Source organism: Homalodisca vitripennis, chromosome 4, assembly GCF_021130785.1.
Source record: "Homalodisca vitripennis isolate AUS2020 chromosome 4, UT_GWSS_2.1, whole genome shotgun sequence".
Classification (NCBI taxonomy): Eukaryota; Metazoa; Arthropoda; class Insecta; order Hemiptera; family Cicadellidae; genus Homalodisca; species Homalodisca vitripennis.
This window is the reverse complement of record NC_060210.1, coordinates 56,086,815-56,107,773: the sequence shown is the minus strand read 5'-3', so window position 1 is coordinate 56,107,773 and position 20,959 is coordinate 56,086,815. Positions and strand designations below refer to the sequence as shown.

The window sequence follows — 20,959 nt, the reverse complement described above, 5'->3', positions numbered from 1 at the left end:
ACTGGTCAGAGCAATCGCTTCACATTTACAAATGAAGTGTATGTGTGTGTGTGTCCTTGGACTCCCTGCAGTAGCATCATATCTCCGACTCATCTTAAACAGGTGATAATAAATTCAAGGAACTTAGAAGAAAACAAACTTTTATCTGAGAAAACAAAAGTTATTTTAAGCTAATAAGATACCACAACATTTTTGACACCAGTATTAAATTTTCAGAAAAGTCTTAAGTAGAAAATGAATCCTACAGTTATTTGTACATACAGATATTTTCCCTTTATTTGATTTAGCGCTGTTTTTATAAATTATTTAGTATTGGCTTTGAATAACTTTGTTTTCCCAGATTAAAAAAAATATTTTTAACTTTTTTGATTTTATTAATAACAAAGCAGGATTAGAAGTCTGTAAAAAATGTCATGATTTTTTTTATTTATTTTAGTTCCTAATGTTTGTACTCTGTATTGTAGTTATAAATCCAGATAATGTTCATGGAATAGACCTGATGTTTAGTGAAACCAATTTGTAAATATGTTATTTTGTTTATTATACCATTGTTCAATGCCATGTTAAATAGGCTCTATAATTGACCAGTACTTCAAATGCAGTGAAAGTAAAAAATTTCCCTTACCTTGACTAATGTTTGTCATGGCTATTTAGAGAAATCGTAATCTCTGTCCTCTATTCTGTCTCATTGCTTGATAAATTTAATATCTTGTCCACTTGTACACCAACTGAGGTGCCATTCTGCAAAATTAGGAAAGTAGAATTTGTCCTAACATTACTGTGTTCTATGTTGTAGTCCACGAAAGAAAACTTCTCCTAAACATACTAATTTTTCTGAGTTTTTCACAACTAAGTTCTTTCCAAAGGACGTGTAATCTGAAACAGTGACAAGTACTGCAGAACATCCACTAGCAATATTCAAAGCTTCAATTTTAATTTTTTAAATCAAAATCTCTGCACTCTATCATCTCTGCTGCTCTAGGATGGATCTCATATTGCCTCAAGCAGGTACATCACTTTGAGTCTTAGCATGAACAGCGAAATGTGTTGTGATAAAGTGAGCTGAGTGATAATCATTGGGAGAAAAAAAAAACATTGCAGCAATCTATTCACTCTATTTGAACTTTCCCATGTTATCTCTAAAGAAAGGTATGTTTATTATTCCAATCTCTATATTCTATTCTGCCTCACTATATTAAAATTTATTCAATATTGCCTATGGTGGATATGTCACTTGAATCACTAATACAGATAAGAAAATGTTCCCTAATATTTATGAAATTACATGTAAAGAAAGCACTAGTGCAACTCATTCCGTCTTGCTGTTCGATGTTATATTTTAAAGGTCTCCTAGAGGACTGTCATCTGTAACCTGGATGTAAACTGAGAAGATTCCTCCCACTTCTAGTGGAAAAATATTCTATTATTTTAAAATGTTCTTTGTGTCTCACTGCTCCAGGACAGAATCCACCTTGCTCCCAACAGAGACATTGCCTAGAAAATTAACATGAACAATGGAATATTCCTTAGCATCTGTGAGGTAAGTGATGATTAGTGGAAGAAAACTTCATCTCTGCATCTTATTGTATTTGCTTCTTCATATTATATCTCAAAGAACTCTTTAGAAAACCATCATCTGGAAGCCATGCAAAAATTGTGAATTTTCACTTCGTACTTCTGAGTTAACTTAGGATACAGTACTTGAAACATTCCAATGTCTGCATTCTATTCTGTCCTATTGCTCCAAGTCCGATACTATAATGTCCTCCAAAGGGATGTCATTCCAAAGTCAAACATGTGAAAATGATATTTCATAGCATTACTAAAATAAGTTTTAATTATTTTAAGAAAACTGGATCTCTGAAATGTACTTTGTGTAGCTTTTATATAAGACTAGCTGTCGCTCCATCCGGCAGTTGTCCAGTGTTCATGGAATATTCGCTAGGTAGCAGCGTTACTGACTGCGCTATCTATTCGTAAAGAAGAGTAGAACATTGACTGAGGCATACAATACACTCTCTGCTACTCTGATGTGCCACCACAATTCGAGGTCATCAGCATCAAATTTTATTGTACACGTTTGTTTAAAATCTTTAGATGTTTATTTTCCCTTACAACAAATACTATGTTTGTCGCACATTTTACTACGTACATTTGGTCTCCTGTAAAATACCACTGGTAAGTTAATTTTTCCTAATTTCAAACATAAAACCTTGAATATTTAATACACCATCATCAAAATCTTTAAAACTATTTATTAATACCTAAATTAGAATTGTTTATATGAAATACAACAATTTTTTGTCGCATTATATATGTTTACAAAGAACAGCTGATTAAAAATTTGAAAAGACTCTTTCACTTAATAACATATGTTTGCTGCAATGCATTTCTTACGGGTATTTCTGTAACCAGTGGGGCGGAATCCTGAATCGGGAAAGGGATAAAAAGTATCCTATAACCTTCTACAGATCAAGACGAACAAATTTAAAAAAAAATTAGGCGAATCCGTCCAGCCGTTTGTGAGTGATGCTGTTACACACGAACAGTTTCATTTTTATATATATAGATTTTCTAAGTGTGACTTTGAAAATGATTTCCTGGTATTTTTATGGACCAATCCTTAAAAATTAGATTGCAAATACCAATATAGCTTATAATTACAATACTCTTCTTTAAATGGGGCAACTCTTTTCCATCAAAATAATAAAAAACACATAAATATTGATTTGGTAGTTTTGAAAACATCAGTGGATAAACATAAAAATGAAACAAAGACATATATTGAATTATATTACTACTTCCTTGGTTTTGAAGACTGTTAAAACAGGGAAGATTCCATACTTATATATATTTTAAATTTTAGATTTCATATATATTACACTTGTGTTTAATTCTTCCAATCATATATCAGGTGATCTTAGATTTTGTAAAGAGAAGAATGATTTCTCTCAAGATTTTGATCATGTTACTGTTACATATATCCAATATTACAGTTTTTGCTTCTTGAAATTCAGATAGTATATTTGACCATAGCTGTTACGTCATAGGAAGAACAGCTGATGGTTAGCAGTGATTTGACAACACCACCTTTAATATCAACAGACTATTGTCATATGGATTAAACTTACAAGAATATTGTTTAAGGCATACATAAGATACATTCATTATTATCTCAGGTGGTAGCAGAATAGAATAAAGTGTGTATGTGTGTTCATAAATGTAATATATTTTATGAGCAAGAATATTAATGCATATGTGTGCAAGTGTATATCTGGCGTGTGTTTGTGCCTGTTGCAGCGTGACCTGTTGTGCCAACTGTCGTATTTGCAAATTAATTCCTATAGTATTTATTTACTTATCAACATGGCAAATTGTAAAACGTGTCTAACAGTAATTAAAAAGGGTCAGTTTAAAGTGCAGTGTGGCGATTGTTCGCAAGAATTTCATGGAAGATGTTTTAATACAACACAAAAAGACATGGACTACCTTAAGGAGCAAAACCTGGAGTTTAGGTGTGAGCCGTGCAACAAAACTAGAAGGAAAAGTATGCGTCTGGAGTATGCCGAGGGAGGGCTGACGCTGGAGACCGTCATGAACACTCTAAAGGAAATGCAGGAAGTGCAGAAAAACAATGCGGCGGACTTCAACAAAGTGTATGAGGCTCTGCATACTGGGCTACAAGAGAACACCGGTACTCTGAGAGGCGGCATGGAGAGAATTGAGGAGTACGTTAAGGAAATTGATGAACTGAAACGTGAAAATGCAGCACTAAAGAGTAAAGTGGTGAATCTGGAGCAGCGGGTTGAAGATCTGGAAAACTACTCTAGGAGGAATTGTCTAGAAATACACGGGATTCCTGAAGGGCGGGGTGAGAGGGTCTCTGACGTCGTGAAAGAGGTGGGGAAAGCACTGAACATGAACATTGATGAGGGAATGATTGATGCTTGTCACCGAATCGGTAGGAAAGGTTCTGAGAAGGACCGTCCAAGGGGAATCATCGTGAAGTTTGTGCGTAGAACTGACAGGGATGCGCTGATGAACAAGAGGCGAGAGCGAAAGAAGGACTTCTCGACCCGTCACTTAGGCTTGAACACCGACATCCCCATCTTCGTCAACGACTCACTGTCACCATCAAGGAGGAGGCTCTTCGCACTGGCTCGGCAACAGAAGAAGGACAAAGGCTACAAATATCTATGGCTGCGGAATGGAAACATCCTGATGAGGCAACACGACGGAGGGGAAATTATTGAAATTAGAACCCAGGCTGATCTCAGTAATCTGTAAATATTTGTAAGTAGGTACTGTAGAAAGGTTCTTTAAACATATGTTCATATTAATTAGTAGAAAATGTTTTATTTCCCTTTTGTGTATATTATGTTTTATAAATTATAAAATAGCTGTAAGTAGTGTTATTTTATAGAACACTAATATAAAAGGCAATAATGATGAAATAATAGATTCGCTGTTCATTGTACAACAAAATATCCGTAGCTTAAGAGCAAACTTTGATAATTTTTTGGCTGAAATATCAACTTGGGATAAATATCCCGATATTTTATATTTTCCTAAATATGAACTAAACAAAATGAGATTAATTTTTTCAATATTCCTGGTTACAATTTGATAGTTAATACAAATGAAAATCATCGGTCAGCAGGAGTAGCGGTATTTATTAGGGATAATTGTGTAAATATAGTAGAACAGGAAATTCCTCAGTTTAGGTCAGCAGATATAATAAGAATTAAGTTTAGTTTTTTAAGTAATGAGTTTAACCTTTTAGCTATTTATAGAATATTGCAACCGACAATAAATCAGTTTGTTGGCGAATTATTTGGTTATTTAAATGGGGAAAGTGTTAATAAACCTGCAATAAATTTATTAATTCTTGGTGATCACAACGTGGATATACTAAGTGGGGATATTTATGATGTAGATCATTACAAAATAAAGCTGGCAAGTTTAGGTCTAGAATCATTAGTAAATGAACCAACACGAGTAACAAATATTTCTCAGACTTGCATTGATCACGTGTTTGTTAGACTAGCCAGTAAACGTAAATTTGAGTGTAAAGCTTATGTATTGCAGACACAGATAACAGATCACTACATGACGGGCCTACGGTTGTGGGGTGTGATGGGGGGGATGCGGGGGGACCGGTCAGCTGACTGTGCTGCCTCCGCCCCTCCCCGCGTCACCTTCACTAGGGTCTGTTATGATAGACTGATAAGCTTACTTGAGACTGTAGACTGGTCTATAGTAAAAACACAAGGTGATGCGTCAATTGCTTATGATGTCTTTGAAGCGCAACTTTTTACTTGTATTTCTGCCTGTACATTCGAAGTTGGGAGTGACAGTGATGTTGACAAAAAACTTAAGCCTTGGATAACAAATAACATATGTAGACATATTAAAAAAGGAAATGAGTTATTTAAGAAAGTTAAGTATAGATCTAGTGATGATAAGTTTAAGCAGTATTACATACGTTTTAGAAATAAACTAAAGAAAGATATAAAGCTAGCGAAAATTAATTATTATACTGATAAGTTTTGTACAAATAACAGTAATCTGAGAAAAATATGGAATACTGTTAACGAAATAGCCGGCCAAAGAAAAACGACAAAACACGTTTCTTTAAATATTAATGGTAATATAATAAATGACTCAGAGGCGGTAGCTGAAGAATTTAATAAATACTTTTTAGCTGTAGTAAAAGATGTGGTAGGTAACTATTCTATTGATACTACAATCACAAACTTGGTTTACAGTAATAGCTTTACTGAGTGTCATGAAGTTAATTCTATATTCCTGGGGGTAGTTTTGAGCCGGGATGTAGAAAAAGCAATCAATTCTCTAAAAAACGGTAAATCACCAGGTCTGGATGGCATTAATACAGTAATGCTAAAGAAAATTTACCCCACAATTTTGGACGTTTGACTTTTTTAATAGATTTAAGTTTTAAAACAGGAGTTTTTCCAGAAAAATTAAAAAATACAGTAGTAATACCAATACATAAGAGTGGCTCAGCAAGCAATTGTTCCAATTTTAGGCCTATCTCATTAATTTCAACATTTTCAAAGATATATGAGAAGGTCATGAAAGAAAAAATGTTAACTTTCTTAAACAAAATAAAATTTTTTTCTGAAAATCAGTTTGGATTTAGGTTGGGTATGAGTACAGAGCTCACTTTATATAAGTTTATGGAATCAATAAATGAAGGTATAAATAAAGGAGATAATGTGAGGGGACTTTTTTTGGATATTAAAAAAGCTTTCGATACGGTAGATCATGATTTACTACTAAAGAAATTATATAATTGTGGTTTTAGAGGTGTAGCTCAGAATTGGTTTAAAAGTTACTTGAATAAGAGGCAGCAGTGTGTTAAAGTAAATGGTAAGATAAGTCAAATGGGAGAAATATGCTGTGGAGTCCCACAGGGATCAGTTCTTGGAGCGGTCCTGTTTATAATATTTATTAATGACTTATGCAATGGCACGTTTAGGGGTAAAGTAACAGCATTTGCTGACGACACTGCTCTTTGCTATGTTGGGGGGTCGTGGGACTTAATTAATTATAATATGAATGAGGATTTAAATTCATTAAATTGGTGGTTTTTAAACAATAAGTTAGTATTAAATACAGAAAAAACCATGTATATTGATTTTTCATTGCGAAAGAACGTTAAACTGCAACAATATTGTTTTTTCAAATGTATTGATTGTTTGCGAAATTCAAAAACCTGCACTCAGTGTTCAAAAATTAACCAAACTTCGAAAATGAAATACTTGGGAATAATTTTGGATAGTGAATTGAACTGGAAAACTCATATAGAGAGATTGAAAAACAAAGTAATTACCAGTGTGCGTTTGTTTTATTTTTTAAAAGATATTTGTCCATTGGCTGTTTTAAGATCATTATATTTCGCTTTGATTAATAGTAGGTTAGAGTATGGGATAATGTGCTGGGGAGGAACTTATTTTACGAGCTTAAAACCACTTGTTACATTGCAAAAATTATTTGTGAGATTGATTTTAAAAAAGGAAAAATTTTGTTCATCTTTTCCATGTTTTCAACAGGTAAAGATTTTGCCACTAAGATCTCTATTTCTATATAAAGTAATAAAAATGTTTTTTATTGGTGGAAGATTCTTAGTTCAGGAGAATATTTACACATTAAGATTAAGAAATGCAAATCAATGTCAAGTTCCGAAACCTAATTCAACATTTTATACTAAAACGTTCAATTTTATAGCACCAAGATTATTTAATAAATTGCCAACCAACATAAAAAGTGAGACAAATTGTATAAAGTTTTTGAGGTTATTGAGAGAATGGTTAATGATTCAGCAAAACACGGAGGCATTTTTACAAATAGTAAGTTAGTTATATTTAATTATTGTTCAATTTATATTTCAAAACTGCGTTAAAGTTGGTTGATTAGTTGTTTACTAAAAGTAGTATTATCTGGTTTTATTTTGTTTATAAATAGTAATTTTGTTATTATCTGAAATTTAATAATAGGCAGTAAGCACACGTATTGATTGTGATGTTAGATGATTTTAAATTTCTACTTCTATTTTAAATAAACTGTTTCGCTCTGAGCTCTGAAAACTTTAAGTTTATTTCTGGTTTTATTTTAATGAAGGAACCCCTACCTAATCAGATTAATTATAATCTTAGGGGCCCTATATTTTTCTCAAAGTTGTATTTTATTTTTAGTAAAAATGTTATAATAAGTTTAAAAGTTAAGTTAGTATATAGGTCAGCCTGGGAAAAAAGTATATTTTGTAAAGTGATATTTGTTGACTTGATATACATAATATTGTTTTTCATAATATTGCTATGTGCATTATGTTTCTTGAGAAAAATAAATAATTTGATTTGATTTGATTTCTTTCTGCATATTTATAACTCATGGTTAAAAAAATAAAGAATTTTGTTTTAATAACTGCATTTATACTGTGCAGACACACAGCTCACAATAATCAACTAAGACAAAATATAGTACTGTATACTCTTAAGCTTCCTCAATTCTTAAGCTGTGGAGTCATCCATATCTCTGGTAGGCATCAAACAATATTTAGGATATTAGATTAAGAAAAAGGTACACTTTAATCACATGCAATAATAAAATTATATGGCAATGATATGACCTATCAATGTGAATAAAATTTCAAGTTTGCAATTAAGTGTTACTGTTGATACTGTTTCATAGTTAAACATTGAAATAAAGCGTGCAAATCCTATTTAATAAAATAAATTAATAGAAGATATAAATAGAAAAAAAACTGTTGGAACTCTAGGCTTTTAAAATAGTAGTAAACTGTGTTCATGCCTGGCTCCAGACATGATTCGCAAAGATCTATTATGCAGCATGAGTAAGGTGAGACTGATGAGTGGTGCCCCCATACAATAGGGCAGTAACAAAGATGGCTATGAAAATGGGCATAATACAAACTCTTTTAAAACATCAACTTTAATTCACCCACTTAATCCCTGACGCATACAAATTCTTTTGGAAACTCTTTTTGCAACTGACTTTTCATAGTTATCCCAATTAAGATTCAACTGTATTTTAATGCCCAAAAACATTACTGTGGAAGACTTATGACCATGTTTAAAAGAAAATTGAATGTTTTGAGATTTTTACATTTAGCTTTAGTTTGTTGGCTGTGCACAAGTTTTACAGTTTCATTTTTTGATTTCTTAAACTATCTAATTCAAATAAATGATTGTGGTTTGAATTCAAAGTAATGACATCTGCAAAAAGGTATCAAGAAGTGTGTGGGCAATAATTAAGGTTTGATGGCAGGTCATTTATATAAATTATAAACGAAAGAGGTCCCAAAACTGATCCCTGTGGGGGATAATTCACATAGTTCAGGTTATCATTAATCTTTTGATCATTCCTTCCTTCTCCAATTTTGATTAATATTTTCTGTCTAAAATTAAAGAAAATAATTTAAGAATAGTTTGCAATAGTTTGATATGACTTTTTATATGTTTATATAATATTATGGTGCCAATATTACCCACTTACAGTTATTAACTACATTTACTATAACTACTTTCGTTGCTTTGCCATCGTGTCAGCATATTCAACATGTTCAACCGCTTGCTTAGATACTTATTTTTTTATTCATTTATTTTGTTTGTCGTAACTATTATTTGATTTTGTGGAACTGGGTGTGTGAGATGAATTTAGCTTATTGTATGGATATATAAAAAAGTCTGTTCTATTAAAATTGTTTTAAATAAGAGCTCGCTGCCACGCACAGGCCTCGGCCCATGTGGTGGTATTTTCATAATAGTATGCTTGAAATTGTAATTATTGTATATTTGAAAATAGAGAGTAATTTGATTTGATGTTAACAGAAATATAAATAATCACAATTGATATAGTGTTATACAACAAAATGGATTATAATTAAATTATTGATAATGCTTTCAAATCCATTATATGAAAACTTAGTGTTAAAAGTTATAGTTAAAAATAAATTAAATTATTTAATCGTTTGGTGCCTAATAATATCCTATGTTATATAGGTAGCCTAATTTTGTATTTTCACAATTATCATATACTTCATTTTAGATTATTACTAATTTGTGGTTGTTCAAATTGTGAAACTATAATTACAATAGTATTAGTATGAAATTAGAATATGCTGATACTGTTAAATGTGATAATTATAAAAATTTAATTTAATTTAAATTTGGTGCTTTCAAATTCAAATAAATCCCGCGAAATCCGTAGATATTTTGTCCACAGTTCCTAGTCTAAAAGTGTCATGGCTGTTCCCGGGAACACTGACAAAGCAATAACAAATCGGAATAGAATGAACAGTAATATAACGTAAATCAAGATTTAACCATATTTGTCACTGATATAAATGTAACAGAACCTAGTTGAAGATAAGCAAATCTCAAAAATGTTGCTAAGGATTTTGCATGAGGATTTATAATTACTATTATTCACTTATACAACACAATTGCTTGCTACAGGGCCTCGTAGTAAGTTCAATTTTGCGGGAAATACAAAGGTTCCCTTTTCGCGCCATTTCGATTTGATGCTTCTACTGGCTGAAGCAGCTGCTGGCTGCTGCAGATGGCTGCAACAAGCTTAGGTGTTCGAAAGTTGTCGTGTGGCAAATGCGTTCGTGTTAACGGAACATAACTCATTTAATACCTCTAAGTTATTAAGTGATAAACCTTGGATTGTGTGACGTTAAAGTTAGTGATCCTTAAACAAAAAACATTTAAGGAGACTTAACCACAAGCTCCACAATTATGCGGTGACGGTGGCTTGCAAAGTCGATCTAAACAAAAGACTCCCCTACACGTTCAATGTCGGCATCATAGGGGAAAGGTGAACATGTAGCACCTCTATATAATTCCTTCAAGGATTTATTAAGCCTTTACAGTCCTTCGAAGTGTAAGTTCAAAGTTCTTAAACTATTCTGATTGATTTTAAGTCAGGTGAAACCATTTTGGTCCCTCCTGAAATGATAAGAAAATCGACCTCACAGGATGTGATGCGTCGTTATTTTTGTCACCCGTAGGCGATATTTGTGGGAGTTTATTTTTGCCGAGGTAGATAAACTCAATAGCTAATATTCAAGCATGAGAATAATGTGTATATATTGAATTTTATTTTTATTGTACGTTTCAGAAACGTGAATTTGTATGGAAAGTTAAACTGAGTGTTTGTAGATTGTTGAATTTTCAGATTTTTCGTATTTCTTTAATAATATTATAAATTACCAAGAGGCATTTAAATAATAAAGTTAATAACTTATATTTCAGTTTGGATGATAAAAAATGGGACGTATTGAATTTTGTGCTTTATAAATGAACAAGAAAGAATGGCTTACAGCAAGAACACCCATCATGTTCAGTTAGGTAGTTCATGATTTGTGTTTTGACCCAAACTTGTGATGTTCTCTTTAAAGTGGATTATTTTGCAACAGACTTAGAGCTGCTTACAGGCCTTAGGTCCATGTTCAACATGTGTGGATATAACTTATTTTAGAATTCTGTTAGGAATTAAAACTAATCAAGCACATAGGTTAGGCCTAGCAAAGACTTTTGTTGATTGTGAAACAGAGGTGAAAATTAGAATGGTTAAAGTTTACAGTGTGCTTGCTATTTACCTCCAGGTGGCAATTTGTACTAGTTATTGTAATTTGGTGTAATAGAAGCCCAGTTAGTTTGATTTTTCTATTAGTTTTGGTTAAATTTTATTACTGACTCCTCATTTTTCTGTTTTATCCTCAAGGTTTGTAACTGATATGCTTAGTTATTAACCTATGATGTATTCTCTTAAAGATCAGAAAGGTCCTATCTGTTCTTAAATATAAGCCTAAACCTAGGCCTACGCCTATAGCTGTTACTTACACTCTTCATAGGGTTATTATACCCTCTTCTTTTTTAGTAGGCTAAGCTAATTTATCTTATGTTATTTTAGTTTGTTTTTAGTGGAGTAAGTACTTGTACTGTTTTATTGGTTTTGGGGAGACCGAGCTGAGACTTTAATTAGCGGCCTACATTCGTTATTTGATTGCTATTATCGAACAATTGGATATACTAACCAACTGCAATATGTACAAATTGTACACAATAAGAGTGATAATAAATTATGGTACAAGAGGAATCTTGTGCATTAAAATTTTGGGTACGGTCCAATAAGCGGACCCGGTTTTTTATATTGAAGAATATAATCATCGATACCTAATATTCGCATATCGAATCATAGACTATCAATCGATATAAAAGTAATAACAATCATATGTTTAAATTAAAATGTGAATTTAATGATAACAAATAATAAATGAACATAACCATAACTCATAACTTTAACTAAATGAAACAGAACGAAAACGTTTTTACTAAAGTTGTGTCCACCATTACCTTCTTTTTTTGCATCTGAAGACGACCATGTTAGCTCCTCTGACAGTTACATTTGTTACCTTTCCACAAATATCACATAATGGATTCTTAGGTACTAACCCAACATCCTGAAGCCATAAAAAACATATTTTATCGTCTTTTAAAGCAATTTCGTGAAGCTTCCTAAGATTGACGGCCATTTTAATACACAATGTTACGTGAAATTTAAAATATTACCTTAATTGTATTATTTGAAAGTGTTTACAGCTGTTCATATAGATTATTTAAGTTGTTAAAAATAATTCATCAGTATCGATTGATTATATCGATGGTTATGATTAAGTAATATCGTTTGCCAATTTCGATATAAAAAACCGGGTCCGCTTATTGGACCGTACCCAAAATTTTAAAAACATAAATTTAACAACATTACAAAACAACAAAACCAATATGGCCTAGACTTAGATATCAAAGAAACCTCACAATATATAAAACTTTCCCAGCTTGATATATGAGTAACCGCTTTTGTGTAATGGAGGAATGAATTCTCCCCATGTGTTACCAGGAGCCAAACCCACATGTTGAAGCCACTTAAACAAATCTTGTAGCTTGTGAGAAATATCTCATATATTTTCCTCATATTCATCGCGATTTTTAGAGTCTCAAAATGTTAGTTACTTCTTGTTGTTGGTTATTGTTTACATTAAAATTACTATAAATAACAAGTTGAAATCATATGCTAAGTTAAATAAATTGTAATACCAAATTATTCCTTCAGATAAAAACAATCGAACCATTTGATATAATAGCAATTGGATAATGAGTGTAGGCCACTTATTAAAGTCTACCCGAAACCAATAAGTGGCTTACGTTTGTTGTTCGATTGTTATTGAACGATTCAGTATGTTATCCAACTTCTATATTATATAACAATTGTACGCAACAAGAATTGTAATACATTATAACAAGACAATTACAATTTTCAATAACATAATTTAACAATAACATTACAAAAAAACAAAACCAACTGTGGCCTAGACCACATATAAGACAAACAACACATAAAAGACAAATGTTAAAACATTTATAGCTTGCCCGAATAGCAATGAGCAACAACTGCTTTTTGTGAACCGAAGGAAAGAATTCTCTCCATGCTTTTCAGGAGCCAAATCTACATGTCTATCCAGAAATAACTCACATTATTTCCTCATATTCATCACAATTTTCAAATTCTCTAAAAAAATTATTACTTTTTACTGTTTATATTGTTTACATAAAAAATTACTGTAACTAGTACTAATAAGTCTTTTGTATATTTATTTAAATAAATTTGAATGTTGGATTATTTATTTGGATAAAAACAACTAAATAATGATCTTATGCCGCTTATTAAAGTCTACCTAAGGTGTCTTAAACAGTTCAAAGTACTACTAGGTTATTGCAGAAATTAAATAAAATTATGTAGCCTAAAATAGTTTTTTGATCAATATTAACAAACAAAGTAGCTAACTCATTACACGTCTATACAATCGACCAATACTGATAAATTAATTTGAACAAATTTGACTAATCTGTTCCAACATAAAAACATTATTTTACTTCATCTAAATAAAAATGGGGGGTAGGGTCCAATAAGCGGACCCGGTTTTTTATATCGAAGAATATAATCATCGATACCTAATATTCGTATATCGAATCATAGACTATCAATCGATATAAAAGTAATAACAATCATATGTTTAAATTAAAATGTGAATTTAATTATAACAAATAATAAATGAACATAACCAAAATCAGGGAAACTCATAACTTTAACTAAATGAAACAGAACGAAAACGTTTTTACTAAAGTTGTGTCCACCATTACCTTCTTTTTTTGCATCTGAAGACGGCCATGTTAGCTCCTCTGACAGTTACATTTGTTACCTTTCCACAAATATCACATAATGGATTCTTAGGTACTAACCCAACATCCTGAAGCCATAAAAAAAACATATTTTATCGTCTTTTAAAGCAATTTCGTGAAGCTTCCTAAGATTGACGGCCATTTTAATACACAATGTTACGTGAAATTTAAAATATTACCTTGTATTATTTGAAAGTGTTTACAGCTGTTCATATAGATTATTTAAGTTGTTAAAAATAATTCATCAGTATCGATTGATTATATCGATGGTTATGATTAAGTAATATCGTTTGCCAATTTCGATATAAAAAACCGGGTCCGCTTATTGGACCGTACCCAAAAATGGGTGCCTTGGTATTGTCCGGAGCCCACTATTTTATGAAGAAATTTTTCTTACCAGAGATATATGTTGATTGGTTCTTGTTTTCTTCCTCCCAAAAGGACGTGGTGCCAGTGTGAAGAGGTTATTCTGTTCCTGTCTACTATTTGTTAGACTAGCTAAGTAGGTATAGATTAGATTATCATAAGTATGTTGTAGTAGTACCAGAGTTAAAGAAAATCTTTATGATTGCTCATGTGATCTGAGCTTAAATTAACCAGAGGAATCTTGGAGGGATGTTCTCTCGAGTATGGGGTGGTCAGAGGCGCCTCTGAAGCCTACGCTGATGGCCAGAGGCGCCTCTGAAGCCTATGCTGATGGCCAGAGGCATCCGAAAAATTTGGAGGGTAGAGTACAATAGCGGACCCGGTTTTTTTTATATCAATATCAAATGATAATTATTATACCCGTCGATATAATCAACCAATTGTTTAATTTGAACAATAACTAAATCAACTGTACATGCATTTTCATGCTCTAAACTCGAATTGTTCTACAAGTAACTTCTTTTAAATAAAAAAGATAGTTAAATTTAGAAAACTATACAAAATTACAGTAAAAGATGATTTACTTTACGTCTTTCTTGATTTCTAGGTGTTTTTTGTTATGATTTCTTTATTATTTAGATATAATTTTTCCTATCACCTGTTATTTGATCGTTTGATTAATGATGATTGTAATAAGCGATATAAAAACTGAATCCGTTTATCATACTCTGCTGAAGTTGGCTCTGGCCATCAGTGTGGGCTTCGGTGGCACCTCACCCCGCTCTTCCAAGTGAATATAGAAAAAAATTCCTCAAGATCACGTTAGCACTCATAACTTTTTATATGTACGTATGTACTTACCTACTTATATAGCCTAATCAAAATATTAGATAGTAGTAGAGTGGCTTCCTTCTCACCTACATTGCTTTCTTTAGTGAGGCAAAAAATTAGATTCACTGATCGTCATAATTACATTTAATTTTTATGATATTTCCAATAAAGTCCGTTCTTTCCAATACGGTAATGTAATTTTTTTAGATCTCCGGTATGAAAAACTTCCTAAAATAGTGGGCCTCTGGATAATATCAAAGTAGGCCTACCTAAAAATGATACTTAGCCTAACTGTAGAAAACTAATCAAAATAGTATTGGAAGACGATTTTGTGTGATTGTTGTAGTTCCTGTATAATTTAAGAGGTGTTGTCATTGTATATATCACATTAATTCTTTGAATTTTAGAAATACAACTTTTATTGAGTACTTTAGATATGTTGGTATTGATTGATAGTTTTCTTATTCAACTGTATACATAAAGTACCTGATGATAATACTAAACAATGTGAAAACCTGGTTTACTTACCTTTGCCGAACATTTCATTTAAGGTTAGTGAGATGCACATTTTTGAATTTATTAATCGTTAGTAGTATGATTTTTAGATTTTTGACCCATAGTAATTTTTTTGTATAGTGTAATTGGATAAGTAATTCTCTAAAATACTGTATCAACTTCCAATTTCCTTAATATATAAATAAGTTAACCTTTATTTCAAAGTTTAAATCTTTAACATTGGATGAATCGTCTCAAAGATACGTTATTTCCTAGCCAGTTGCTACTGTAATACATCACACATCACCTGTTCTGTCCAGGGGTGGAGGGTTGGCATTATGCTTTTGAATATAAACTATTTTGCTTGTTTATATTTATGTACAAGTTATCGTTCATGGAACCACTTCGATTGACTCGGGTCACATACTTTACTATCAAACTGTATTTGAAGCAAATATTTTAAATTACATTTTAGATTATTACGGGTCACACAAAGACCAGATCTAATGTAAACCATTTAAAAAATATCAAATGAAGGAAACTAATCTTCTGTTCCTTGCAAATATTGGTTGTTTTGTGATATAGGTAAGTAAGTGTCATAGATATAAAATTAAAATTAAATCTTTACCAGGGCTTCCATGATCTAAGCTTGAATTAAGGTACTACCTCGAGGAATGTTTTTCTATTATACCAGAAGTGCGGAGTGACAATGAACTGAATTATGTTAGTCAAAACTGTTTTGGACACATTATTATGGAATGCGGTGATAGTTCTTGATCTGATTAGAATGTAGACAGTCAACAAGACAGGATTAAATTGATTTAGTTAAAAGTTTAAAAGTTCCATGCACACTATTTTTGTTTATTATTATTTTAGTGAAAACACTTGAAGTGAATAATAAACAATGGAGAATAAATAAAAGTGAGGAAATACTGAAAATTTATAAATAACTCAAGAGAAACATTTCCGAAGGTGGGAAATTGCTAAGAAACTCAGGTCCAAAAAATATTTGAATTTTTAAACAAAAATAAGAAACACTTGCCATGAACGGTTACGGACATGCATTAATCTACCAGGACGGTTGGTGTGGGGTCTACATTCTATCCTGTCCCAACCTTCAATCTCTCTATTGCCATGAATTAACATGTCTAGTGCTAGTGAAATTGTTGGTCTGCAACCAAGAATAACACTTGTAACCTAGAATATAGCACAGGTACATAGAATTGCCAAGTTACTTTTGAAAATTTTCAAGAGTTTGGAGAAAAAACTGAAGTAATTATTCATACTATAAATAGGTTAATATTTATTGTATTGTGGGATTATCAAGCTTGTGTTTTTATTTTTATTATATTTGGTATTTATATAATAATACTTGGTTCTCGTGAGAAAATAATTGCATGTTTCTTGCCTATTTTTAAGTAAAAATAGCCTACTTGATGAACACGATTAGGCTGTACTGGTAATACACTCAAAATAAATATCAATTGTTCATAAATATTGTATTATTAATCAATTTTAATTACAGTTATTATTTTTAACTCATATGTACATTTAGTCTCTTAATATTAATCAATGGTTTAGATTGTTTTAAGTGAAAATATTGAATGTGTACTGTAATTAGTTTAATAATGAACAAAAACACTTATAAATTTGTTACATGCGTTTCGGAATTCCGCCATCTACAGTGTACATTAACCTCTAAATAAAATAATAAACAACTAAATATACACATGTGGACCATTTGATGAACGGATGGTAAATTTATATGACACTGTTGTAATTTTGATTAGAATTCTGTATTTAATATTTTAATTTGCTAATAAGTTGGGTTTGCCTTATTTTTCATGCTGTTTAGAATATTATGAAGATCTTTATTATAACTAAGATAATATGTAATTTTTCTCCTTTACTTTAGGTATCTAAAATATCGATGTTCTTTTCAATATTTGTGTAATTATGGTCCATTTCTAATAAATGTTCAGCGAAATTTGTTTTTGTTGTAGACATGTTATTAATTTTAAACCTTGTATATGTTCTTTTAAACCTTTTATAAAACTTTCTGACAGTTTGTCCAATATAATAGCATTCATAGTTAGTACAGGTTATTTTGTGTACTTCATATTTTTATTTGTGAATTTGTTTATCATCACTTTAATGGTCCACATGTTTATTTTTAGTTTATTATTTTATATAGATGTTAATGTATACTGAAGAATGTCGAAACATGTGTAACAAATAAATGTTTGATAAAAAGGGATTTTAGTTTATTATTATACTAATATAAAGATAACCTTATGATGTGCAGAAAATGACATAACTGAATGTGTAATGTTTATGTTATTGTTAAATGCTTGTTTTCTAATAAACAATCAACCTCAGATTTAGTCTTATGTATGATGTACACCTATGAATAAAAATTGATTTCACAAATTAAAGAGTAGGCATAAGGAGAGGGGTTTTGAGTGGGGAGAGATCTTTGCGCATCTCATTGATTTATTTTTGCGTTTCCTGATTGGTTACATTTATTATCGAGCCAGACACTGTTCTCCCTCTATTGTGGTCATTTTGTGATTCTAGTGAAAATGTTTATATGTTTTGTTCGAGGTTTTGAGAGGTTTTTTATGCTGTGAGCCCCTAAAGTAGGCTACTCTTTAAACAGAATAGACTTTTCATTTTAGTTTGTAAATTCTTTGTGTACCCAAAAGTGTGGAGGACATTATCCTGTCGCTTTGTAGAATAATAGGCTTGGGGACAGGCTGAGGAGATCTAGGATATGACTGACTTCTCACGGACATGTCTGAGCCACTGATCACAGTATCAAGTTTTTAAATATAGTCTAGAATCACTGTCATCCCTTGGTCTGTTACTAACTCTTCTACTATTTACCTCTGATTCAGAAGCAAAATCACAATATCAATTAACTTCATTAATAGCTAAATTATTTTGAATCATGTTGATTACTACTTTTATTATATATTTTACTCAGAATTAAAACATAGGCTGCTACGCCAAGACTTGTGTAGTACTGATAAAAGTCAAGTATGATTCCAGTTATCTCCTGTGACAATGCCAAATTCTAATTGGCATTTTTACTAGCTAACATGCTTAGTTTTATTTTGGGTAGGTTTCTTACACTGAGTGGCAGACAGTTGTACAGCATTATACCTAAAAAAGGTTCTAAGATCTTCAATATTTTGCCTAAGCCTGGGCCTAAATAGGTTTGGACTATTTCTCATGTTGTGATTGTGTACTTTGGCATTTATTATGACAATCCCTTAATGGCCAAGATTCAAAACGTCACATATTCACAAAAAACAATCCGAATGCTCATTTCCTCAAATAAATGTCTGCAGTGTTCTCTAAAACTTGCATTGCACAAAATTCTTAGTGATTTTTGAATTATTAGTACTTTGGCTGATACATAGGACAGTACAAGTATTTAGTCTGGTAATACCCACTTAATTTATCTGATATCCTTCTCAGCAAGAATAAAACATGGCCTAAGTGTACTGTACAGCAAGTTAGTATGTTGATTCAAAGCTAGGACGGAATCTAGCATGAAGGCAACCACCCCTCTCATCATCATGGTTCTTTGTTCGTATATTTTGAAAAATTAACCCATTCCCGAACATCTTCACACAGTTCATTACAGAGAGCAAAGTTTGTTTTGGATTGTTGTTACTGAATATTGCTTGGCTGTAAATAATTATGTCAGAACGCATCTCACATCTGGTGGGACTTTTTATTACAGAGGACATGTAAAAAATTCATAGAAAACTACTTTGCAATAACAGTTGTACTACCCCATTCACTTCCCATACAGGTAGTAAGCAAACAGAGGTTACTTTCCGAACGCCCTTGTAGCATTGTTGTCATTTCTTATAAACTGACATTCTCTAATAGCTATGTAAAGAACAGTTCTTAGAATAGTAAATGACTACCACAATTCACTAATAATTTAATATCTTTAATTTAATAAGTTAAAGAAAATTATTAATTTAAGCTTGGAAAAAAAGTATATTTGAGTAAAATAGAAAATCTGTCAATAGTAACTGTTATACATGTGGGCAGTGCTAAAATTTGCCATCCCCAATTGATATGGAGTACATATCCTGGTAAGTCTGTCTGTGATGCTTGGCAAGGAAACTGTTGCAATGTCAATGCTATTTACTTTTAAATCGGTCTTAAGTGTTTTGTAAACCACTGTCCATTTTTATATAGTAAATAATTTAAGGCCTGATTTTTGTTTTAAGGATTCTATAGACCTTAAGTATTATGTACTTCTCGAGCACTGCTTGTATTTAATGTACTCTAAACTCCTTGTATGAGGTTCCCTATACAATGAACAATAAATTATTAGCTTGAAAACTGGATATTCAGGTATAGTATCAATGTGTAAAGTTTTACTGCTTTATCTGCAATGGTTAGAAAAAATGTAAAACAGTCCCCATACATTTTGTACGCCCTAGATAAGTAATATTGTTTATTGTAGGCTAGATTATATTAAATAAAGTTCTATAACTTTTTATGTATGAAAAACATAAAACATGTAATTATTATTTAGAAAAAATATAATAACAATAAATATAATATTATGTTATAGCTGAGAATCAATGCTTTTGATTTATATAAAACTAGTTGAAAACTAATTTTTATCTGTATCAAGGTAAAATACTGAAATAATATATCAATGTTTTGGTGGGCTCAAACTGCTCATTATGTTTTTCATGCTATTTAAAATTCACTGACACAATTGTTAAAATTATAAGTTCCTCTTTTTGATAGTTTAATTAATTAAGAATACACAGATAATAAATCTATTGGGATTTATATTTGAATTGATGGTTTAATATGTTCTAAACGCATCACTTCAATTAGATTCTACTTGATATCCATTTTACAAACACACCTATTTACTGGAAACTAGTCGATGGTCAGTTGAAGGGTTATTAATAATTAATTTTAACTATAAATGATTTTAATTAGTGTCCGATTTATTCTAATCTGTATTTATTTCTTACTCCAGATAAAAATCGTAAGCCTACCTCTTTAAAAGTGAAAATACAGCATTTGTTTAAATTTTCTATAAAAGCACAATTTGCACATTTTTTACAAGTTTTCTTATGGTGAAACCTGTCATATCCAGGCCTTGTGATACCTGATACCTCTGGTGACGAACTATCAAATGCTTGTAAATGTAAGCTTTGCGAACAAGAAATGCCACACTGGCAAGTTACATTACTTTTTCTCGCACACATCGGACATGGGAGTGAGGAGGGATGTGCGCTTTGTTTTCCCTCACAATACACACCCACAATATTTTTAGAAAACAATTATCTACGCAATTTGTACTTATACTTTATTGTACGTACCTAACTATAAACATTAGAATATCCAGTGCATTAGTTATTCAAAGTTTGAAATAGAATAAACTTTTTTGTATCATAAGTTGATAAAATTTCATGGAAAATAGTTTC

The 20,959-nt window shown here is 31.4% G+C and overlaps 2 protein-coding genes across 2 annotated transcripts in view; both read left to right on the top strand.

The window, feature by feature from the left end:
* The first annotated feature begins 3,480 nt into the window (after positions 1 to 3,480).
* On the top strand, positions 3,481 to 4,287 carry LOC124361030. The gene has a single exon (XM_046815066.1). The coding sequence runs from the start codon at positions 3,481 to 3,483 to the stop codon at positions 4,285 to 4,287; it is 807 nt and encodes a 268-aa protein (XP_046671022.1).
* A 5,804-nt stretch (positions 4,288 to 10,091) lies between these two features.
* LOC124359329 (transcription factor E2F3-like) overlaps positions 10,092 to 20,959 on the top strand; it is a 67,791-nt gene continuing 56,923 nt past the window's right edge. Inside the window, exon 1 of the mRNA XM_046811988.1 lies at positions 10,092 to 10,431. The gene's annotated coding sequence lies outside the window, so the exon portion shown is untranslated. The remainder of the gene's footprint in view (positions 10,432 to 20,959) is intronic.

Excerpts from the sequence above, each read along its gene's own strand:
- LOC124361030 (XM_046815066.1), top strand. The coding sequence starts at position 3,481 with ATGGACTACCTTAAGGAGCAAAACCTGGAGTTTAGGTGTGAGCCGTGC.